Genomic DNA, 26,009 nt, shown 5'->3' with positions numbered 1-26,009 from the left:
TTAAGAAATATTTTAATATTTAAATGATTTATACATTTCAATTGTATTTATGATTCTCGATTTTTGCCTTGTCTTGTCCAGTACAGACCATACATAAGCTGTGCAATCATTACACTGTGCAAAACGAATAACCCTCAGGATTATTACTGTATTACAGCCTCACAATTTCTATCCACCAGGGCCTGCAATGAATTTGCCTCCTTCTTCACTGACAAAATCATGAAAATTAGACAATCAGTCAGTTCCTCGGTAAAAGGTACAGCAAATGTGTTGTCCCTGTGTCCACCTAAAGTCAATTCAGACATCATGACACAATTCCGTCTGATAAATGCTAAAGACCTGGAAGACATTATTCAACATCTGAAATCCTCCTCCTGTAGCCCCGATATTATTCCAACAGGATTTAAAAAAAACGTTTTTCATCGCTTGGCCTCAGATCTACTTCACATAGTAAACAAGTCTCTCCACTCGGGTGTATTTCCACAGGCCCTGAAAACTGCAGTAATTAAACCGCTCCTAAAAAAGCATAACCTAGACGCAACCGTGATGAATAATTACAGGCCAATATCAAACCTTCCTTTTTTAAGTAAATTGATTGAAAAAGTTGTTTTTCAACAGTTGAGTCATTTCATGTTTTTAAATGACGGTTTTGATGTGTTCCAGTCAGGCTTTCGACCAAACCACAGCACTGAGACTGCTCTTGTTAAGGTCTTAAATTACATCCATTTAAACACAGACAGTGGCAGAATATCAGTGTTAGTATTATCTCAGTGCTGCGTTTGATACTGTTGACCACAACATATTGCTAGACCGTCTAGAAAACTGGGTGGGAGTTTCAGAAACAGTTCTAAATTGGTTTAGTTCATACTTAAAGGACAGAAAAAACGTTGTCTCTATCGGCAACTACACATCAGCCCTGACAAATATGTCATGCGGGGTTCCTCAAGGCTCCATCTTAGGACCTTTGCTTTTTAATATCTATGTGCTATCACTGGCTCAAATTATGAAAAACAACGATCTAAGCTATCACATCTATGCAGACGACACCCAGATTTATTTAAAAATTACACCAGGAGACTATTCTCCGATTAGAACACTGAGCAAGTGCATTGAGTATATCAATGACTGGATGATTCAGAACTTTCTCCAATTGAACAAACAAAAAACTGAGATAATTGTTTTTGGAGCAAAGAAGGACCGATTGAAAGTAATTGCAGAGCTTCAGTCGGCAGACTACAAAACAACTAATAAAGCTAGAAATCTAGGTGTAGTGATCAGTGTTGGGCAAGTTACTTTTAAAAAGTAACTAGTAATAGTTAAAGTTACTGCTCTCAAAAAAGTAACTAGTTACTTTATTAGTTACTAAATTATAAAAGTAACTAGTAACAAGTTACTTTACTTTACTTTAAAAATAATAACAATAAAAATACAAGTTTTTGTGTTGTTGGAAAAGGTCTTTCTGCACTGTGGCCCTGCTTTCACTGCTTTCACTGGTATTTTGCTGACTAGTTCTCTGAATGCAACAGACTCGACCGTTGCGATGGGCAGCATGTCCTCAACAACATACCTGGCAATCAATCTGTTTAGTTGACTCTGGGTGACATGTGGCTGTTTGTGTTGCTCCATCTGGGTCACTGCCGGTGGTTGAGACGGTGGGGTCTTTGGCGACTAGTTTTATAGCCCCATGTACATTAGTTAGGTGCTTCAGGAGATTGGCATTGCTGTTATTCGATGTGGACAATGCTTTCTGTCCTGCACACAGTTTACATTTGACCGTAATATTTTTTGCGTCCTTTATCCCCACAAATTGAAAATAGTGGTTATATCTCCAAGTTGTAAATGCGCTGCTGCTCTCGCTGATACTTGCATCTGCCATTGTGTGTCTGTGTGCTGGTGGTGGTGGGCGTTTCCGTGTATGTGTGTGTGTTAGCAAGTGTTTGTGTGTCTGTGTATTTTCCCCATAAGACAAGACCCGCCCAACTCTGTCTCTGATTGGCTTACCCTGAAATGTTACCCCGCGTTAACCAATCATCATTCCTCTCTGGTCACTTTCACTTTTCCATGGTACTGTGAGAGGACATCACTGTATTCGCCTGTAAGTTACATCCGCACGGAGATTCGGTTCAGTTGGACCACATAATGTAACGCAGTAACGCACCCATTTAAATCACAGTAACTATAACGGCGTTACTGAATGGGAATAGGTAACTAGTAACGTTATTAGTTACCGCAAAAGGTAGTTGCGTTACAGTAACGCGTTAGTTTGTAACGCGTTAGTCCCAACACTGGTAGTGATGGACTCAGACCTGAATTTTAACAGCCACATTACAACAGTCATTAGGTCTGCATACTATCACCTGAAGAACATATCTAGGATTAAAAAACTAATGTCACAACAGGATTTAGAAAAGCTTGTCCATGCTTTTATCTTCAGTAGACTCGACTACTGCAATAGTGTATTCACAGGGCTGACAAAAAAATTCATCAGAAAGCTGCAGCTGATTCAGAACGCTGCTGCTCGAGTCCTCACTAACACTAAAATGGCGCATTTCCACCACACGGTCGGCCTCGGCCTCGCTCGGTACTGCTAGGCCGCGTTGGGCCTTGTTAGGGTCGCTGCGCTTCCATTACAGTTTAGGAACTGGGGTAGTTACTATAGTAACGCTGTGTAGGCGGAGCCGTGACGTCATCTTCAATGAGAACCCCAGAAAAACAACACAGCCGTTAGCTGTTAGCACTCAGAGCTCACAGCTCCTTATATATGTTCAGAAACTAGACAAAAGTTAAACAAGTACACACCACAGACTGCCTGTGTCATGGCGAGTACAGTCGCTGCTTTATTTATGTCTGTATAGGCCGTTGTTGTGAGTGTGGACGGTCGGAGCATATATTGAGTTAGCTTAGCCAATCTCCATCTAGAAAACACGCATTTTAAAAGGTTTTTCACCTGCCGTCTGTCTGCAAACTTGCCAAAGCATTAATTCATGGTTTTTACTAACCGGTATCAGTATGTTGTTACTTCGGCATCCTTTTGAAACGTGTATTACAATTAAATCACGGTCAAATATGTTCATCTTGTTGTAGTTGTAGCCTCCTTGCCAGCGATTCTCTCTCTAGTTTAGCATACTCAGCCCGACTCAGCCCGACTCAGCCCTGTTTGTTGGCCCCGATAGAACCACGATTTTGTCGGGCCAGAAAAGAGGTGAAAAAGTACCTCCGGGCCGGAACTAGGCCTAGTGGAAGCGCAACCAAAAACGGGCCCGGCACGACACGGCACGCTTAAACCGCGCCATGTTGGAAATGCCCCAAAAGAGTGGATCACATCAGTCCGGTTCTGAAATCTTTACATTGGCTTCCAGTCGGCCAAAGAATTTATTTTAAAGTATTATTGCTAGTTTTTAAATCACAAAATGGTTTAGGACCAAAGTATATTAACGATCTCCTGCATAATTATTAACCATCAAGGTGTCTCAGGTCTTCTGGGACGGGTCTGCTCTCGGTTCCGAGAGTAAGAACAAAACATGGAGAAGCAGCGTTTAGCTATTATGCCCCGACAATCTGGAACAAACTGCCCGAATCATGCACGTCCGCTGAAACACTGACTATTTTCAAATCGAGACTGAAAACATATATTTTTGCCGCTGCTTTTCATTGAGCAGTTCATATTCGTACTGCAGTATGCCTTTTATTCATGTATTGTATAACTGTTGTGTTTAATTTATTATCTTTGCTTTTGAAATGCCTGTTGTAAAATGCCATTATATAATGTGTTTCTGCTGTATTTATTCTTAAATGTCTTTTATTTTATTTTGTAAAGCACTTTGAATTGTCGCGTGCTGAAAGGTGCTATATAAATAAACTTGCCTTGCCTTGCCTTACATTGCAAGCAAAAATCTAGATTTCATAATTAATATCTCTATCAACACTTAAACAAACACCCATTGCTCAGACCACGCCCATCTATGAACTCAGCCCTCACAGAGTGGTGCACGAGTCCTTAGCCTGGAAATGAGTTAGCATTTCATCACATCTTGACTCTGCCTCAAGTTTTTGGTTAAAAATGTTCACAGTTGCAGCACTCTATTTTGCAATTAATTGACAGAATCTTGCAATGTTGCATTGCTATCATGGTCACAAAATCTGTCCAGATGCATACACAAAACAAAAGGAAATACCACGATCATTCATCCTGCAGGTGTTTAAGATGCTAAAACCCCACAACATGTTAAATATGTGTTGTTGTTTTTTTTAAATCTAAGTTCTTACCATCAGACAGATATGTAGGCTCCAGAGGAACGACAGTATGGGCCTGGAGAGAGACACACAGAGGCATATGAAAAAAAGAATCAATATTGCTATACACGGCTATAACAACTCAGTTTCTGCTTTAGACAGGTCAATAAAGTATTTAACACTGGGGAAACGGTGAATGTGGACACACACACACACACACACACACACACACACACACACACACACACACACACACACACACACACACACACACACACACACACACACACACAGGCAAACCTTATCAATCAATGCCATTGACCAAACTCTGACAGAGCAAATATTGTTTAACTGAACAACTGGGTAATTGCTCACATAAGAAAACATAAGTGGATGAAAAAATGTGTGATGATTTATACATGTGTCATTTATAAGATCTTTGTGGACCAGCAGTCAGCTGTGCTAGTAATATTACTCGGTCACTGCTTTGATAGCATATTCTTTATTCAGATTTTTAAATAATCTCGATGAAATTAGATTTATTCCATTTTTTGAATTACTGTGTTTATGTTAGTTTGGTATCTAACATCATCCCATTCATTTTTTATAGATTTAATTTATTCGAGAGGACACAGATGGAGGCCTGTTGGGCTAAGCTAGGTATTAGTAATCATATCTCTCATAAACACATGTTTGTATAGTCTGAAGGAATACTTATAGAAGGCAACTGATGGGTGAGGTGGTATGGAGAAGAGTGTGTGTGGTTGTATGTGTGAGTGAGTGTGTGGTAATTAGAAATGTCTACAGTAACTTTTCTTTAACTTGAGTCTGTTTAGTAGTTTCAGGGATGCACACCTATCAGGTATACAAAAGATGACAAGGATCATTTCATTGAAGAAATAGGGGCATTTTAAAGTAAATACTTATAGGCTCTAAAGTTAGGCATCATCTACTTTGTAATACAAATCAATACTGTCATTATGGATACCCTAAGCACCATGGGTCTGAACTGTGGTGGACCCAGGACAGAACCTTGGGGTACTTCATATGGAATGGCTGTTTTGGGATGGGAGGGTTTGAGATGAGGGATAATACTTTTAGATAGTTCCAAGGAGAAAACCTGACACACTGACCAATTCTCCAACCTACCAAGTTAATGTTAGGATAGAAGGAAGTGCAAGGGTACAGTAAAACAGGAATAGAAAGTAATTTTTCTATTCATAGCATTCTGAGATCTTATACACGTATACAGTACATACCTCACCAGAGTTAAATATTTCTGTCATGACAACACGCCACACACACACCATCCTTACCATTTCCCAGGCTGCAGGGTCATGTTTGAAGAGCGAGTGTGTGAGCTCCACTGATACTCTCTTCCTGTAGTCTGAACTCTTGTCCTCCGATATACGGAAGAGCACCGCTGCAGCGTACGTGGCTGCAGGGAGAAGGAGTCATTTAGGAACAGATTATATGAGAGAAGGCAAACACTCATTTATTCTCTCTGACACCCCAAAGCATTTTGAAGCACACACTTCCCATCCAAAACATGAATTGCTAGCTATTTGCACAGCCCATAGGTCAGGCAAAATAACTCACCAATGTTTGGCACAAAGGTGGGGGTAAAGTATGATGTCCCCTTTTTAATCAAGTGCTAGAACTAAGTTGTAAGTAAGTACAATCATTAACTTTAAATGATAGTGATAATATCCTACAGTTTTCAGATTTAGGTCTGATCCGATAAAATTCCCAAATATAAAGTTTCACAAAATCAAACAAAAGGACAATGTTTTTAAAACAGATGGTACTAGAGTTTTTAAGCAAACCTTACTGGAAGAATAGTGCATTTACCAAGGGAGTGAAGAAGTCTTAACAAAGTGCTGATAGGTAGGACAGTAAAATGGAATGCTGCAGCAGGGTAATAGGTCACGTCAGTTGTCAATTGGACAATAAATGACAAAGACTTTATAACAAAGTGTATCACATATACGTTTAAATTAAACAAAGTCAAACACAAATTGAGCCAAATTTCCAGTTAATTGTAACTTGCATATCCATCCACTTCTGTTATATGAATATCAGGAGTTGGCAAATGAAGGCAAACAGCAGTTCATGCTAATTATTCTGTTTGGTGTCATTAAACTACTGCAGAAAAAAGGATACAAAACAACTGAAAGATCTACGGTCTAAGCTATCACGATTGAAAGGCCTGTAGAAAAAATAACACAAAACTTGACATATGTATATGTTTCATGTTATAACTTAAAGGGGACCTATCATGCAAAATGCACTTTTGTACGTCTTTTATACATGAATATGTGTCCCCGGTGTTCCAGGGAACTCACCAAGTGTCAGAAAACACAACCCTCTCTATTTTCCTCCATACCCAAATCTCTAAAAAAGGGGCTGCAACGGATCTGATAAAAACTGATCCAGATTTGAACACTGTCCTGACGTCAGGACGGTGGCGCTACGGCTATTGGGCCACCTCCACCAATCAGGAGGAGACAGCCACGGCCATTGCCGTTCGAAAGCGCTGGAGACGCTGTAGTACATATGCCAGGCCTGTAGATGGTGCTATTGCTCACAGAATCAGCCCTTGCAAAAACAGGGGTAAAAAAGTGCAAATTGAGCGAAATGAGGCATGGCTAAAATGCATGATCTCTTTGGTATTTTGAAAAAAGAAAAGTATAAATATGCCTTATATAGGTATGGTCCTACACTATATTATTATAATATAGCATGATAGGTCCACTTTAAGGAAGGTTACAGCTTGTTACTTCACACAGATCTGTGGCAGTTTCTGCTCTGCCTGAAGAACACTTTTCCAGGAGTTTTTAGTTTTTCGAGGCTTCTATGGGAGACAAACTGAGCTGGTTCTACTGCAACAACTCAAATGTAAAAGACTAATCCCATCAGTTAAAGTTATATCAGATCACAGTAAGTAGGTGGTAGGTAGTAAACAGATGTTTCCATAGACAGCAATAACCGCATGCATCGGGCAATAGCTAGTTGTTGGTTGAGGCAGGTAAAATGCGTACCGATTCCCTCGTTGTTGGAGTGCAGCAGCTCCATGAGCGGGGCTGACGCTCCCTCTGAGTCGATCAGCTCTGCAGACTGTTTGTCCAGAGCCAGCTCACACAGGACGCCCGCTGACACCCGCTTCACGTTCTCCACATACGAGTACAGCAGCTGGACACACACACACACACACACACACACACACACACACACACACACACACACACACACACACACACACACACACACACACACACACACACACACACACACACACACACACACACACACACACACACACACACACACACACACACACACACACACACACACACACATTCAAAGCATTTTGTTTCTGTCACAAATATTTTGTCCCAATAGGCCTTCTCTTCATTTTCAGAATTATAGTTGTCATTTTAAGCTGTGTTGACCTTGCATAATTCCTTGCTGGATACAGACAACAACAGTCCGGTAATTCTATTCAAATGAAGTTCGTAAAATGTTGGCAAAATTATTATTATTGCTCAAACATTTATCATCTTCTTTACCAACTGTGCATAGTGTTTTAATTTTTGCAAATGTTTACATACCACAGTTAGAACCAAACCTACGGCCTTGGTAAAAACTAATGTAAGAGGAACTTTTATCAATCAACATTTTCAGACCTGCAATGGGCAAAATCTATTCAAGCAAGAAGTATGTTTTCCACCAATGAGAGCAACATTTCCCCTCCTCCATCCTTTAAGTATCCAATTTCCAATTTCCAATTTCTTCATGTCACAGCATGCATGTGAGCGTACCTGTACAAACAGGGGTATGGTCTGCATGTTTGCAATCTCTCCTCTGTTTATTGGGTCTCTGGCCAGAATGTGAAGTGCTCCTGCACAGCCCTCCACTATTTCCTCCATACGAACTCCATCCTGAGAGACGGAGAAAAAGACAAAGAAATGTCATAAAATATCAAATTCAAGAAAACTTGCCCCACAAAATGGAGCAAAAACCTGGGGGAGGGGTCGTCTGTAACTGTGCCTGTTATATGTTTGAACATGTGTGCCAGCGACAAACAAGCAGCACTATGCACAGAGTGAGAATGAAACAGAGTTAAGTCCAAGCACCCAGTAAGTGCGCTGTCCATTGAAATTGATCTTTTGGAATGGCCCTGGTGGCCAAACGGCGGTACTACAGCTTCCATGATGTCCTTTGGGCCCAAAAATACTTTTCCCTTTGAGCTATATAAACTACCCAGCATGATCACTTCCAGCCCTTATTTAAATCATCGGGGTCTTAAGGTTTTAAAATGCCCTAAAAGCTGAATCCAGAGTTATTATTTCTCTCAATTCATTTGAATGAGCCAAAAGCTGGAGATCGGAGGCGGGCTTGATGAAAACTCAACTGCCAAGCTCTAAAAGCTAAATGCCCTGGATGATCCGGGTATTTTCTGAATCTGTAGTCGCTCCATTTTGTCTTCATCCACCACTCTGCCACTCTCATAGGAATGAACTGAGCTCCGCCTCCAACGCTGTATCACTATCCAGTGTTCTTTATAAATCCATGGTAGAGTCACTTCTCCCATGTGTTTAAGATAAGATAAGATAAGATCGTACTTTATCTTAAACACATGGGAGAAGTGACTCTACCATGGATTTATAAAGAACACTGGATAGTGATACAGCGTTGGAGGCGGAGCTCAGTTCATTCCTATGAGAGTGGCAGAGTGGTGGATGAAGACAAAATGGATGGTTTATGCAGTAAAAAATACTTTGAAGAGCAGACATAATCATTGAGGATTCTGGTGAATCATCTTGTAGTTTGTGACCTGACCCCCTGTCACCTCAAAAACACAAGCATGGCGAACATCATTTTTTTGTGTAAAATCCTTTGATGACTTTTATGAAATGTGAACTTTACTTAAGACAGTGACAAGAACGATTCATTCCAGCATGAAGATGTGTTTAGGGTCTGTGTGTACCCATTAGTACCTGGTATGTCTGCTGGGCGGAGGAGGCGTGTCTCTGTGTGTCCTGGTGAGCCTTCAGCAGCAGGTTGACCAATCGTGGAATAGCACCTGCCTCCCTCAGAGACGCCTGATTGGCCGGGCACAGGGCCAGGTTCCGGATCAGACCAACAGTTGCCTGAGGGGAGAAACAGATCAAAACCTTTCTCAACAGGACACTTTTAGCTGTATTTGGACCATAGACCAGGGCTTCCCAAAGTGGGGGTCATGAGACCCTGAGTGGGGGTCACGAGATGATTAAAAAAAAATGAAAATAAAATAATTATCAATTATTTTAATCAATTGTTTTTTAATTATTATTAATAATAACGTGTGCATAGACATTTTTCAGGGGCGGACTGGCCATCTGTATAATTTCCCCGCAGCGAGGCTACCCCGTTGATAATCCACAAGCGCAGTGTTTCTCAAACCTTTGCATACCAAGGACCACTTAACCAATAAAAAAACACTCACGGACCACCTAACTCCACAAATATCCAAAAACTGCTTACCACTCCAACAGTACATAACAGCCTAATAATGACAGCTTAACCTTCTCTACTTCGCCTCGTTCACACAATAAATTAACAATACAAATAAAACTACAGATTATATAAGCATTTAGTTCAAATGCGATTTAAAATGCTCACAGGTTTTACACCTCTTATGAAATGTAGACTACATTTATTACGGAGTTTATGTCCGAGCCAACACTCACAGATGGTTGGCTACTGAGAAATGCAAAATACACCGCATGTAGTACGACACAAACCTCCGCTGTGGATTTTCAAAACAAAATACAGTAAAACTATGGTCGCAGGCCCAAGTTTAACTCTCTTGTTAGGCTCGCCTGGGCTTTTTTTGTAAAAATGCTTTAAAACATGAACCTTGGTGACCATCGGTCTGGCCTGCATGGTCTGCCTAAAAAACAAAAATAAAAAAACGTTTATGCAGCCCCAACAACAGCCTCTGATCATCAACAGACTTCATGCAATGCTTCATTGGATGCATATATTAGATAATAATCTCTATCTCACTCCTAAGATCTAAATCTACTTTCAGCATGGATAAATGTTCATAAAATACATCCATTGTTTGTTCTATATGCTTCTTGAAATCCTAAAAAACACATCGTTTTTCTAGAACAGATTACAAATCGCCAGAAAATGGTACAAACAAGTGGCAACATGTGTGACAAAGGTGTTGCGCTGGGCTATATCATGCAATCGGAAATGAAACTTAAGCTCGCTCCATTGCGGAGAGAGTGCGGAAAACTTTTATTTATTTATTTATTCACTAGCACAATCATTTTTTAGCCTCCCGTCCAGTTTGAACGCACCTTTTGATTACCCTGAATATGTGATATGTCTTGACTTTGTAAAAAAAGTAACATTTAGACATGTGTAAAGTACTCAAATTAAAATGAGCACGTAGGGTGGACCACATCTGGTTGTAGGTGGAAGCAAACTAGTCCCAGACCTGTCAATACAGGTCGGGAGCAGGGGATCTGGCCGTAGTGAAATACAGAACTGTTTCAGTATCAGGGACACGTCTCAGGGACCTATAGTGACTGACTGTCACTGAAGTGTAGAAATGTCTGTTTGCAGTAATTCACAGTAACCACAAGCTTGACCACAAGGGCCTCCAGGTGTTTTTTCATGGTTTAAACAGACATTGTGGTTGGGGGATTGAACACTTGATAACCACTTATTTTGAGTGTTCAAATACAAACTGATCATTCACTTAGAAACATGAAATAGGACCGTATATTCTTCTGTAGCAGACTGAAAACCCACCTGTGTCAACTTTACCCTGGCCTTGGCCTATAGAAAAAAGATAATAAAAATGGTTTCTCTATGTAGCACTTTGAAAGGTTTGGATTATTTGAGGCACATCCAGTAGCACTTTTTTTCGCTTTCGCCGAAATGCATTGTGGGCAGGCGAGCGGAGATTCTCAGGATTTTCAAGATCCAAAGTTGAACAATGTTCAACTTTTGAAGCTGAGGAGGAAGCGTCAGCCAATCAAATCCCGTGTACGCAAATCTGACAGTTCAAGCTCTAGCCAATCAAACGGCGTGTATGCTGGGAGAGACATACCGCAGATCATTTCCTCATATTCCAAAAAATGGAGGAGAAATTAGCGGTAGCGAATCAATCACCCGGTGCTTTATGACCAGACCTACCGGGATATAAACCGGAGGAGCCAGGCATGGAGGGATGGTGGCAGAGACAGTGGTATGTTTTCGCCTGTTTTGGGGAGTTTATATCCAGTTTACTTCGGGCTTTTTGGCTTCGTATGTCGCGGGCGGGAGATTCATGTGATTGGTTGATCGCAAAAAAATCCCCAAGCTTCAGATACGCCCACCTCCAAGATTTTTTTAACGCTGCCGTGGAGACGGCCCGTTAGGCCTTGGTAGGCCAGGCTCACTTTATGCTGCGTTTCCATTACAGTTTAGGAACTGGGGTAGTAACTATAGTAACGTAGTGTAGGCGGAGCCGTGACATCATCTTCAATGCGAAACACAAAACCAACATCAGCCGTTAGCTGTTAGCACTCAAGCTCACAGCTCCTTATATCTGTTCAGAAACTAGACAAAAGTGAAACAAGTACAAACCACAGACTGCCTGTGTCATGGTGAATACAGTCGCTGCTTTATTTATGTCTGTAGGCCGTTGTTGTGAGTGTGGACGGTCGGAGCATATACACTGTTAGCCGAGAGCTTAGCCGATCTCCATTCAGAAAACACGCATTTTAAAAGGTTTTTCGTCTGTCTGCAGACTTGACAAAGCATTCATTCATGGTTTTTACTAACCGGTATCAGTATGTTGTTACTTCGGCATCATTTTGAAACGTGTATTACAATTAAATCACGGTCAAATATGTTCATCTTGTTGTAGTTGCCAGCGATTCTCTCACTAGTTTAGCATACTCAGCCCGGTTGTTGGCCCGGAAAGAACCTCGATTTTGGAGAGCCAGAAAAACTGTGAAACAGTACCCGCTAGCCGGAACTACGCCTAGTGGAAACGCAACCAAAAACGGGCCGGGCACGGCATGCTTAAACCGCGCTGTAGTGGAAATGCGCCATAAGTCAGTTTGAATAAAAGCATCTTAATGAAATGTAATGTAATATTGTAATGTAAAAACATGTATGGAAATGTGTTTACTACTGTAGTCGGATTTAGCAAAATACAGGAAATTCAGTAGTTACCTGTTGAAACACAGGGTTAGGGGTTAGGGTTAGAAGAACTACAACTTCCTGTTTCCCTTACTGCTTCTCCATCTCCCATACCCCCCCTCTCTCTGCCTCTCACCGGCTCTGGCTCTGTAAATCTTCCTTATACAGTCACAGCGTAGATTTCTCTATTCCACATCATTGAACTCCAGCACCTCTGTTCATTAATATAATCTGCCTGAGTTGTCATGGCTGTCCGACTGAGGGAGAGTGTGTGTGTGTGTGTGTGTGTGCGTGTGTGTGTGCGTGCGTGCGTGTCTGCAAGTGAATGAAGGAAAAAATGGAAAGAGCCCATTTCCCTCTATAAGGTAATAGAGTGACACAGATAGCTATAGAGAGTGACACATATAGCTATAGAGAGTGACACAGATAGCTATAGAGAGTGACACAGATAGCTATAGAGAGTGACACAGATAGCTATAGAGAGTGACACAGATAGCTATAGAGAGTGACACAGATAGCTATAGAGAGTGACCCAGATAGCTATAGAGAGTGACACAGATAGCTATAGAGAGTGACACAGATAGCTATAGAGAGTGACACAGATAGCTATAGAGAGTGACACAGATAGCTATAGAGAGTGACCCAGATAGCTATAGAGAGTGACCCAGATAGCTATAGAGAGTGACACAGATAGCTATAGAGAGTGACACAGATAGCTATAGAGAGTGACCCAGATAGCTATAGAGAGTGACACAGATAGCTATAGAGAGTGACACAGATAGCTAGAGAGCAGATGTAAAAGAGTGGATTCTGAGGCAATTTTTAATCAGTGTGTTCATGCATGGAGTTTTTTTTTTAATATTCTACACTAGGATCTACATCTAAAAATCGAGCACCCCAGGGAGTGAGTCAGCCGTTTAAGCACATTTTCTTAGTCACCAAACGGTGGTACTACAACGTCCATGTCAGTCTGTGACAACATTGGGCTCTAAAATACTTTTTCCCTTGGACTTACATTGGAAAAGAGACATCTGTGAAGGAAGACTTCGTAAAATAAACTTCCTAGGACAAACTTATGAATGGCCCTTATTTCAATAATTAGATCCTAAAGTTGTAAATTAGCAAAAATCCTACCAAGAGTTATTTTCCCCTCCATTTTTCAGACTCAGATCGTCAGAGTCAGGCCATTTTGGCTTCATGTACCACTGGGCAACTTTTATAGTATAGAAATGAACAATATGATGTGTACATTTCTCTTTATGCATTTAAGACAACAACACATAAATGAGCCACATTGTTTCGTGACAATTCCAATTATGCATTATTGTCACTAAAAAGTCACCCAGATTATCCTTCTGTTTAAGTAATATTTGCTTAAACGTACAATGACCAGCCATTTCAGGAAATCACAGAGCCTTTTTATTATGAAACTCAATAGTTGTGATATATTCAAGAGGAAACGGTGGGCACCATGTAAGGTTGTGGTGGATGGTAATGTTGTTTATTTTTCAGGTATTTCAAATCAAAGTATTGGTCATATGTTGGGACTTCAACCAGGCCTGGCTCTCTGTCTGTTAACTGGCCCTAGCAAAGCATAGCATTAGCCTATAGCCAGAGCACATGACTTTAAAAACTGTTAAACTTCCACTCTTGTCAACCTGTAGTGATTTAATGTAATCTTACTGATTGCTTTATGACTGTGGCTGCTTTTACACGGGAACTTTTGCGTTTATGCACAGTATGCGTTTTCAAAAAAGTCTTCCGTTCACATGCATTCGTTTCATTTAACGTGTCTGTTCAAACGAGACCGCTGGACACGCTGTAGTACATATGCCGGGACTGTAAGTGGCGCTGTAACTTCCGCCACAAAATACACCAAAAGCAGCGAAGAAGACCCCGGAGCAGCCCCGCAGCAATGTTGCCATGGCTACCCTTCTGTTTATGCCCCGCGGTGGATTTAGCAACATGTAGTAGTTCATGTAATTCTCCATGTCCACTTGTTGCTGATGGTTGTGGTAGAGGAGCTGTAGATTTTGCACTAACATCTGTAGCATGGTCGAGCTGTAGATTTTGCACTAACATCTGTAGCATGGTCAGTAGCAGTAGCACTAGCAGTAGCTACTGACAGTAGCTACTGGCCATGCTACAGCAGTGAGCAGCAGAGGCGGGGAGAGGTGGGGCTATCGTTATTTTTTCAGGAAATATTCGTATAGAGGCAATTACACGGACTCGTTTGACCCCCCAGAGAGTTTCGTTTGCAAATCTATCCACCTTGGGACCCGTTATCGTTTGTGGGGTCCGTTTGTTACGGCCTCGTGTAAATAATAGGGCTATACGCAAGAGAAACTATGCAGATACAAGCTGTTTCGTTCTCGTGTAAATGTGGCCTGTATGTATTACTGTATGTTAATAGTCAGGGAACTCAATAGGCACATTGTTAAGTTAATGTTAGCAATGTTTGCACAGACACAAGGGCTTGCATGTAAAACTAACCCCCTCGTATCTAACATAAGACGGAATTCTGATTTAATGGAGACTGATTCTGAAATGTTTTAATTTAGGTCTCAATATGATTTGTTAGTCACACATTCAGAATCAAATTTGAAATGGAGCCTAAGCAGAAGCCTCTAGCCATTGGCAGTGCTCACAAATTGATGGTAACAGCTCTACAAATCATATCAGAAATAATATGCCGAACACATCAGAGCAAGGTGGCTGCAAAATATGGTCGAAAGAGCTGTTGACTTTTGATCTTTTCATGCCATTTGTTGGCAGTAAAAGAATGATTTTCCATTATTTTTTCATGAATGCCTCTCCACGTGGCCACTGTGTGAAGGTGTATTGTGCTTTTACCCCAACACAAGATGTTCTCTTAAAAAAAGCTACCCTGTTGCCTTCTGATATAGTCAGAAAACACATCACACAGCCTTTGTCAATTCAAACATATTCTGGCCTTCAGAGGAAAATAGGAAAATTCTAATCTTATCCTTTTAGAAAATACACCAGCTTCCCAATCCCTAGCTTTCCCTGTTCATCTGTTGAGCTATCCAGCAGGGGGCAGCAGTGCGCAGAGCAGACGGAGTGTGAAAGTTGACATTTAATCTAAAACATGAAGTTTAATTTGCATTTATGAATGCCACAATCTGAGTCATGCTAGACTGAGAGTGAAGAGGCTTTTAGTGACTTTTGGACCCGCAGATCAGGAACTGACGTACATAAAAAAACACACACACATGAGGTGTGATTTGTGCCAAAGACAGAACTAACTGAGCAGCCAATCGTGTCGATCGTCGCCTACCATGCCGTGAACTATGCCGCGAGAGAAGTAACGTGACACTCTCGTCGCCACCCCTCTTGTCTGAGAAGCTACGTGACGTCTGAAGTTACTTTACTTTGGTAGTTATCACCAAATAACCCAGTAATGTTACAGCTACTTAGTTGCTGTTCAAGCTAGACTCTATTTCAATATAGTTTTGGTATTAAAATAATGTTACACCTCTTGTATGCCCTGAATGCAAAAACAACAAGAATATATATTTTTAATTATCAAAATGATAACAAAGTCTGAAAAAACAGGAGAAGCCTGTCTTCCCTTGGTCTCCAGGAGAAAACGCCACTGTATATCACCAAGTTTTCATATCGTTTTGTGTGTGAAATAGATCGCTGCAGTGAACACAACTTTATGTATTTGTTTATGGTTTATTTGATATGGAGGGATGCAGTATACTTAGAAGTTCAGAGAAGAAGCAACCCCTATATATTGTTTATTTTATTTTGTTTCATTTTGGCACCATGGCAGAGGCAAATATAGAGTTAATGTGCGGAGATTATAATGTCCCGTTTACTAAAATATGTATTGTTTTATGATGTTTAGTTGACAAAATAGTCACTGTAGTCACTACATTTTCCTGCACTCAAGCATACATCTGAAGACAAGAGTTGTGTCCCCCTTTGGCCACAAGAGGGAGTATATATATATTGTATATATATATATATATATATATATATATATATATATATATATATATATATATATTTTGTATAGATGTTGCAACCTATCTGCAAGTATTGCAGAGCTTTGGCAATACTATATGTAACTGAGGTCATGCTAATAAAGCTATTGAATTGAATTAAGTATACCTTTAAGTGAGCTGTCAGGAGGAAACAAAGGTTCGCAAACACATTGTACTATACTGCTGAACACTACTTCAAGAACATATATTATACAACACTTATTTTATCACTTAGTTGACCCTGTATTTGCCTGGCCTAATACCATAATGATTGTCTCCCCTTTAGACAACATAACCATCTCAAGTTATTCACTCACAGTATGAGGGGTTTGTAGCCCCACAGTTAGCTGCAGTCTAACGGTTATATTACATATACTGTATTTGCCTTGAGTAACATTAAGGACATGTTTGGGTTTTGTGTAGCCTTACAGTCTCCAGTCACACAGGGCCTGCCACTGACTTAGCATTGGACTGAGAAACTGTTTTGTTGACAGTTGATGTGCACATCAGGCTACAATATAGAAAGAAATGTGGCTCATAATGTTCGCTAACTTACTTTCTGCTTCGTCATTCTATACCTATTATGCCGCGTTTCCACTACACAGCCTCGCTCGGCCCCGCTCGGCCTCCTTTGGCCGCGCCCGGCCTCGTTAGGACCAGCTCACTTTGTGGCGCGTTTCCATTACAGTTTAGGAACCGGGTCAGTATCTATAGTAACACAGTGTAGGTGGAGCGACGCTGCTTAAAACTGCCGTGACGTCATCTTCAATGCGACACAACAATGGAGATGTGAAAGCGATCGTTTGCTTGTTTTTTGCTGTGTGGTTTATTATCACAAGAAATAGACAAGAGTTGTTTCGAAAGAGGCGACGTATAGCAAGACGAGGTATAGAAGAAGCTGACGCGAGAGTTCGGGCAGTCCTCCTACGCCGCAGAGACTACAGGACGACTCGAATCACTACTAACTACGATGCTACTTGGTAAGCTAACGTTCGCTAACTAGCAATGTGTTTAGGCTCACTCTCCCTATACGACCAAAGTATTTCAAGTATTTAATTAATTGTAGCTACCACTTTTACGTATTAAAATATGTATGCTTTTGTTTGTGTATTTCAGAAGTTACCGACCGAGCTACCGAGTGGTGGAATGTGATTGTTCCATCTTTCACACACTCAGTGGGTGGAGAACTTCAGGATGCCTGAGGAAAACCTACGTGTAATACCTAAATATTCATTGTATTGTATTGAACATAAATACATCTTTTCTTTTTCACATACATGTGTTTGTCAAATTATTTAAACCAAAAAAATGTTATCAGAATTGACTATTTAGTAAATATTTGAATTTCAAGCACCAGTACTGCCCCCATAATAATAATCTAATAAATTAAGCAAATATCAAAGCAAACTATAAACATAAATACAAAAGTGTAAAACACAACAGAACTATATTCATAAATGCAAGTGTAAAAAATTGTTAACATGGATGGAGGCTAAAGTATCCACAGCATAAAATAATATGATTATGATGGTTTGTCTGAAAGACACAGCCTCAAGGTTCAAGGTTTTTTATTTTGTCATACGAACATAGCTAGTGTAGTTATGACAATGAACATCTTAGGTCACAGGCTCCTCCAACAGTGCAACACAATAACCCAGATCAACAGAAATATAGTGCAAGTAAATATTAAGCGCTGTGCACCGCTCTCTTTGTATAGGTGTTTTCTTTTGTTCTCTTCTCTTTGAAATATATAAGCAATGTGTTTGAGTCTAGCACAACGAGGGTATTACAATTGAGTAATTGTTCTACATGTATTTATCATGTATTCTTAATACCATTACAAAATATGTAATGTTATGTTTTAGAGGAGGACCTCAAGCTAGCAAACTCAATTTCAAACAGTATGCAGAGTTGTCCTGCTAAAGAGTTAAAATGTATTATTTAACCAAGTATTTATTCTCTTATTTGCTTTAATTGCAACAGATGATAAAGGTTTCACTGTGATAAGTATTCTCTTAAATCCATAAACCCCTGTACAGTGCTTTGTGGACGATGGTGTTTATGATATTTCTGACTGCAGAGGGACGCCTAGATGATGCCATCTTTCTGTGCGATCGCTGGTGGGTGCAATTATTTATCAACAAGCAATAAGACATGGCATTGATTCTGCTGGGCCAGTTGCCGTTCCTGCAGGGCCAGATCCTCTCCTCCTCGGTTTGTGCTGTTGATGCAGAGGACGTTGTTCGGAACTGTTCCTCCTCGCTAGTCCCAATGTAATCATCTAGAACAGAAACATGACTTGTAAATTCCACAAACTACTGCAGCACAATACTATAAATAGCAACAACAACTATAGAAAAGACAAACTGAACGTAAACAATGGCACATATGGTGTTAGCAAACAATAGCTCTCGCTAATGCTATCTGCCTAGCTAGCCTTCGGGGCTCCATCGGGGTTGTCGAACATAAATGTAAGGATAAAATAGACTTATTTGTTAGAAGTGAGCTTTAAAACAGATAGGGACACAAAGCAGGGACACAAAGCTTTCAAGCAAATAACAGCGTTAGCAAAAACGTACCATGCAGACTCCAGTAACGCCGTTGGAGAGTCCAGTGTCTGTGTAGAGACCTCCTGAAAGACTTTGATATTGCGAGTTGTCCCGTCGAGCACCCGCTGGACCTTATCATCTGCAATATAATGGACGTCGTCACTTCCTCGACCGACCATGGTGTGCTTTTCTTTGCCATTGTTGTAGCTCCTCTGTTAACAAAAATGCTGTTTGTAAAAATGGATTATCTCGCGCGCAGATTGTGACGATTCTCTCCGACCAATCAGCAGCCGAGAGCGTTGACGTCACAAACACAGCCCGGTTGTCTCTGGCCCTGGCCCCACGATTTTATGAGGCCAGAAAAACTGAGAATTAGGACCAGCCGGCCGGTACTAGGCCAAGTGGAAACGCAACCACAAACGGGCCGCTGACGTCACAGCCCTCTTAAACCGGGCTGCGCGCTGTAGTGGAAACGCGCCATTATATTCTTGCCGTCAGTTTCAGTCGGTCCAGTCCACACTAATGTAAACAGCAGCGCGCTGGTCTCGTGAGAAACGGAGAGTGGAACAACCAATCACATCTTCATTATTCTCCTGAAATTTAAATGTGCCCATTCGCTAGTCTGACAGGTGCGTGGTTCTCACTGCGCCTCATACGTGCAACTTTGAACACCTTCAATATATGCCGCATTAATTAATGGATTTGGCCTGCAGTCACCGCATCTGGGCTGAATTAAACACGTATTATTGTAGTCCTGTGTGTTTATTAGAGGCCATGTCAGCAGGCCACATCATATCATGCCAGCGTTGCGTTCACAAGACATACAAGCCACAAACTGGCAATCGAAACATGCCACAACCTGTGGGACAGTGAATGAGACACACAGACACACCCACACACACCTTAAGGGAGGGAGGGAGGGAGCAGCTGATCGCTGCACGGCGATCAGCTGTTCCCGAGCAGAGAGAGAGAGAGAGAGCTGCTAGACACAACTCTTATTAATCCCTGTACCTGACAATTGTTATTTGTTCCAAATCGGAACCGGATCACATCCCCAGCCGCAGCCGTGGTCTTGACCGGTCTTGACATAAAATCTCGAGTCCTATAGGTCCGATACCGAGACAAGAACGAGACCAAATGCAGTCGATTCTGAGACAAGACCAATACCGTTAAAAAGTGGTCTGGAGACCGGTCTCGAGTACTACAACATCAGCAAATATTCTCATACTTATGACTATTAATTATTCCCCTCTCTTCTGATACCAATACTGTGCCGAGGAAAAAGTGTACCATAACACTCTCCAAACTACTGTAGGAGCGGAATCATTCGACCAATATAATGCTAGGATAATGCTATACAATGCTAACGGAGGCGAGATGTACGTTATTCACGCGCTTATCCACACGCACGTTATCAACGCGCAAAGTTTAAGATATCGCTTTCTAAGCTGCGCCGCCGCCATGTGAGCGCGTACTTTGAGCGCGTACTTTGAGCGAACCTATGATACGTCGCCGTGACATCTGACATCGTCGTGACGTCGCCTGTGTTCTACGTCAACCCATTCAAAATTGATGGAGGCGTTGGCGCACGTTGACACGTCAGTTCTCCGCTCCGTTAGCTTAGTTATCTGTTCTTTGGCACTAATCACACCTCATACTCACACACACACACACACACACACACACACACACACACACACACACACCACACACACACACACACACACACACACACACACACACACACAAGATCTGATCAAATAAGGCAATAAGAGCAAACCTGGTTGCATTTCGCTATTTTAGTGTGTATGTGTGTGTGTAAGTGTGTGTGTGTGTGTGTGTGTGTGTGTGTGTGTGTGTGTGTGTGTGTGTGTGTCAGGGTTCCTGCAGGTTTCGCCAACTCAAATTTAAGAATTTTTAAGACCTTTTTAAGACCACTTTGAATAGAATTTAAGACCTATTTCACGGCAAGAAAGTATGAAGGAAAATTGCTATGAAAGAAGAAATACGTCCCATAAATGTATTCATGTTCAACATAAGAACAATGACTGAACATAACAGCATAACAGTACAGAACTGTGTTAGCGTGTTAGACAAAAAGTGTGTATGTGTGTGTGTCTCTGTGTGCTTGTGTGTGTGTGTGTGTGTGTGTGTGTGGGCTGTGCAATTAATCATATTTTAATCGCAATTACGAAACAACATAATCGATTATTTTGCTTTGCTAGGTTGTGACAGTGCACTACAACATATTTGATTAATTAATTTTAGTCTAATTTATTTTTATTTATCATATTTGTATATGTTTAGTAGCTTGTGGAAGTGCGCTCCAAAATATTTGTTGATCTTGTTTATTGGTATTTATTATTTTTGATATTATTTATTTAAATGTATCATTTATTTAATTTATTTTTTCAGTTGAATTATACGTTCAGGGTAATCAACAGTTAAAAAGATACTGTCCAAATTATTATTTGTTTTAAAGTTCAATAAATGGATGTTTTCAAAGTCAATTAATAATTGTATTTAATAATTGTGATATCAATTATTGACCAAAATAATCGTGATTATGATGTTTGCCATAATCGAGCAGCCCTAGTGTGTGTGTGTGTGTGTGTGTGTGTGTGTGTGTGTGTGCAAACCCTGTCTCCTAGAAATTACGTTCCCACAAAACTAAACTGCATTCTCAAATACGTTTCGCAAGAAACGTATTTCCTTCCACGTTACGTTTGTTATGAACATATCTTAAATACGTTTATTTTCTACATATCTTCTAGAAACCTATTTTCTCTCATATGACGTTTGTTATGAACGTATCTTAAATACGTTTGCTTTCTACCTATATTTGCCATTTCTTTTCTAGCTTATAATAATAATAGTCATTTATTAATATCATTTTAGAGCAAACTTATTTTCGCGCTGGCTGGCGGCTGACTTTTCAGTTGACCAAATCCGTTATTATGCTGGTTAATGCTTAATAATCACAATATTGTTTGTAGTCGTTTCATACAGCATTCTCAATTACGTTTAACAAGAAACGTCTTTTGTCCCACGTTACGTTTGTTCTGAACATATCTTAAATACGTTTGCTTTCTACCTATATTTGCCATTTCTTTTCTAGCTTATAATAATGATAATAGTCATTTATTAATATCATTTTAGAGCAAACTTATTTTCGCGCTGGCTGGCGGCTGACTTTTCAGTTGACCAAATCCGTTATTATGCTGGTTAATGCTTAATAATCACAACATTGTTTGTAGTCGTTTCATACAGCATTCTCAATTACGTTTAACAAGAAACGTCTTTTGTCCCACGTTACGTTTGTTCTGAACATATCTTAAATACGTTTGCTTTCTACCTATCTTTGACATTTCTTTTCTAGCTTATAATAATGATAATAGTCATTTATTAATACAGATGAAGCGTCTTATTTTGGACAGTTTAAAATGCGAGGGTCGTGATCGGTTTGTGCACGTTCCGTGATGGCCGGCCGGCCCCCAGTCAGACTTGATACCGCCCCCATGATAAATACATTTAATTATTGTGAAGCCAGCTGCAATGGATCATTGATCCACCAGGGGGGTGCAGTGGGGTTCCACACTGGAGTCATGTGAAATCAACTTCTAAATAATAGATGTTGTTTAGTCGGAAAAAACGAACGAGCCGGCTCTCCCGATTTTTAATCCTAATTTAATCATCATCATTGATGTTTATGTTCGCCGAATTGACATGAAATCACTGACAAATATGAATATTCTGTATTCAACTTCATTGAAAACGATCAGGATGGGTGTTATTTTTCCCCACAATGACCAAGTCGCTGCAAATGATCCCATGTATTACATGTACATGGCCACATTCTCAACAAAGTTACGTAACGAAACATTCTGTATTCCTTGCTTACTTTTTATTTAATGCTTTATAACAGCTGGAATAGTTCGTTTAGAACAGGCACCTCACTCGCAATCTGCTCCTCCGCAACGCCTACCACCTACCTCCGGCTGAAATTATGAATGTACAGTAAGGCATAGTAATCATAGATAACACGGCAGGGTCCGTTACAGTTTGTTTTCATCTGATTTCAAATATTTCAAATGTCTGAAGTTAATAAATACATTCTCAGTGTTCAAGTCAATAATAGTCATATAAGAAAAGTACTGATCTAATAACAGAGATTTTATAAGGACTTTTCAATGTTCGACATCGCTCATGTGAAATACAGTAAACTGGATGTTGTGGTGCCGAGAGGCGGGGTATCAAAAGTACAAGCTAAACTTTTATTTAGCATCTGAACACACTTGTAAACAACGTGATGCCCGGGAAGCGAAGACCCGGCGGAAACAGCTGGTCTGGTTCACTAAAATGTCCGTGTACAGTATAGCTTTATAACAAATGAATAACGACTATATATTATAATAAAACTATATATTGAGCTTTAAAACAAATGATATATATTATAAGAAAATAAACACGGGCTGTTGTTATGCCTGCTGTAACGTTTACTTTCTCCGTTCTCCGCTTAAGTAATTATTACTTCCTGGTTAGCTTTCCGCTCGAAATTTAAATCTGAAAATGGCAAAATAACGGAGAAAAAAACGTTCACAGAGAAGACGACAACAATTGTCACTTGCACTTGTCATTTAGCATCTGAACACACTTGTAAACAACGTGATGCCCGGGAAGCGAAGACCCGGCGGAAACAGCTGGTCTGGTTCACTAAAATGTCCGTGTACAGTATATCTGGTACTAATGTATAGCGGATCTTTGTTAAGATCCATATGTCAGTAGAGATGGGATGGCAGAAGGTGCTATATATATATATATATATATATATAATTCCAAAGCTGGTAAAGACCTTTCAAATTTAGCAATAATAGTCATATAAGAAAAGTACTGATTTGTTCTTGAATCAACTTTTTTATGGAAAATGTTTTATGTAATTTTATTTCATTTTAAATAAAATGAAAGACATTCACAGTTAATGTAATTAGATATACATTATTAATGCCATACATTTTTAAATGTAATTAGATATACATTATTAATGCCATACATTTTTGCATAAATATTTATTCAGTATGATAGCTGTCTAACAGAAGTTAAATCCATTTCTCACTTATTCTGACAATGTACTTAACCCCAAATAAAAGAACCCAATAAAAATAGTTGTTAAATAATAGTGAAGTCACGTTGTAATAACAATAACTCATCTCTCTCGGTTTTTTTTGTTTTCTTTGTGTGCTTTGCCAAAAGCCACTCTGTCAAGTGTCCTAGTTGGGTTACCGTAACGAACAGCAGCCGGCTCTCGATTTTGAATCCTAATTTAATCGTTTATGTTCGCCGAATTGACATGAAATCACTGACAAATATGAATATACTGTATTCAACTTCATTAACATGTTATTAACGTGCCTAAACTCAGTAATTCACTAAAAATTACTGATCCCTCCGCGTCGCGGAGGGATCTTGATCCCTGGGTGTTATTTTTCCCCATAATGACCAAGTCGCTGCAAATTATCCCGCTTATTACATGGCCACATTCTCAACAAAGTAACGACATGACTCCCAATATTAATTAAAATGCTTTTATGGATTTAGAAAATATTTTTATTGATTTAAAACATAGTTCTATGTATTGATTTAAATTTACATGCATCCGCTAAGAAAAATAGTCCGTTGTTACCGTTTTTTAAACAGTCAGAATGAAACGGCAGCTCTCAGCTGTGTGTTCACACTCCTAACTCTGATCTTTCTTTTCCAACAGTTAAGTTAACTGTAGGTTACTCTGAGTGACAAGCTTACAGTTAGTGAAGTAACACTTTTTTTTTGTGAGTCACGACCTCGCTGTTTCATTCTAACATAACGCTCCAAATATGACTGTTTCCACTCGGACTTCAATACAGCAACACCATTGTTTGGTTTCCATGGTAGCGTGTCTCTTTAGTAGCGTGCACTCCTTTCCTGTAAATTACAGGTCCAGCCAGGCAAAACAGTAATATGAAATATGAACGTTAGTTTTTAACTGAAATGATCAAATAAAGTCAAAATGTCACAGTGTTTACAAACATTGACCATACCGTTCACCAGCCCCCACCCCACTCTTTGTTTAAAACGAATTGGCCATCGGAATGTGTGTGTCCCAACCCCCCCCTGTGATATCTCTTCACAGGGGGGAGAGAGTTAGACGCTCGTGAATTGTCAACGGGGGGGGGGCCTCTCTGCACGGAGGAGCCGCGGAGAAGTGAATCACAGTGATCTGCTATTTTAAAGTAAATTCAACACATATCGACCCTAAATATAGCATATATTAAGAACGAGAAAGTGTTAACATCGTTTTTTGTAAACATATGACCAATGTGCGAGGGTGATGACATCAGAGCATCGTCCTATGGGCTTAGCCCCGGACAGGTACAACAGGTATTCACTCAGAGGGGGGTAGTTACCCATTTACATGTCAAAAAGCAACATACAGTAGGCGGGTGGGGGATGGTGAACGTTTACATTTCTCTACAGCAGTGGTTCCCAAACTTTTTGTGCCCAAGGCACACCAAAGGACAAGTAAAAATCTCAAGGCACACCTATTGTGCGAAATAGCCCTTATAACACGTGTTATCACTCATATCATGTAAAATATCTGTAAATGTGCATAATTATTTACTAATGCCAAATAAAATGTATAGATAGAACAATCAGTGGTTCAAGTTAGTATATTCCTCAGTGTAACATATCCACTAGTTGCAAAGCTTAAACATTTTTATATATTTTTTTATTTTAAGGGAAAGGATGTTTTCACTACTCAGTTTGTCAACTATGTTACGGACAAACTTGATGTCATTACAATCATTTGATTAAGTCCTGCACTTCAAGTAAAATCAAATTTGAAAGGCTCTTGAGTCTATTCTACCATATATCCAAAGATCTTTTAAAGTTTAAAAAATAATTGTATTAAAGTTTTGTTTTTTCATGTGATATGTTCAGCACTGTCATTAAGTTTAGGGATATTTTGTATTATAAAACTACCATACAG

The 26,009-nt window shown here is 40.0% G+C and overlaps 1 protein-coding gene across 1 annotated transcript in view; it reads right to left on the bottom strand.

Annotated features, from left to right (window-relative positions):
- Positions 1-26,009, bottom strand: part of LOC117473806 (junction plakoglobin-like) — a gene marked incomplete at its 5' end in the record, with an annotated part of 174,595 nt that overhangs the window by 12,478 nt on the left and 136,108 nt on the right. Inside the window, 5 exon segments of the mRNA XM_034119701.1 lie at positions 4,267-4,309; positions 5,550-5,671; positions 7,275-7,425; positions 8,055-8,174; positions 9,234-9,386. Of these exon segments, the coding sequence (XP_033975592.1) occupies positions 4,267-4,309; positions 5,550-5,671; positions 7,275-7,425; positions 8,055-8,174; positions 9,234-9,386 (589 nt within the window).

Source organism: Trematomus bernacchii, unplaced genomic scaffold (assembly GCF_902827165.1).
Source record: "Trematomus bernacchii unplaced genomic scaffold, fTreBer1.1, whole genome shotgun sequence".
Taxonomy (NCBI): Eukaryota; Metazoa; Chordata; class Actinopteri; order Perciformes; family Nototheniidae; genus Trematomus; species Trematomus bernacchii.
This window is presented reverse-complemented; position numbering and strand designations above follow the sequence as displayed.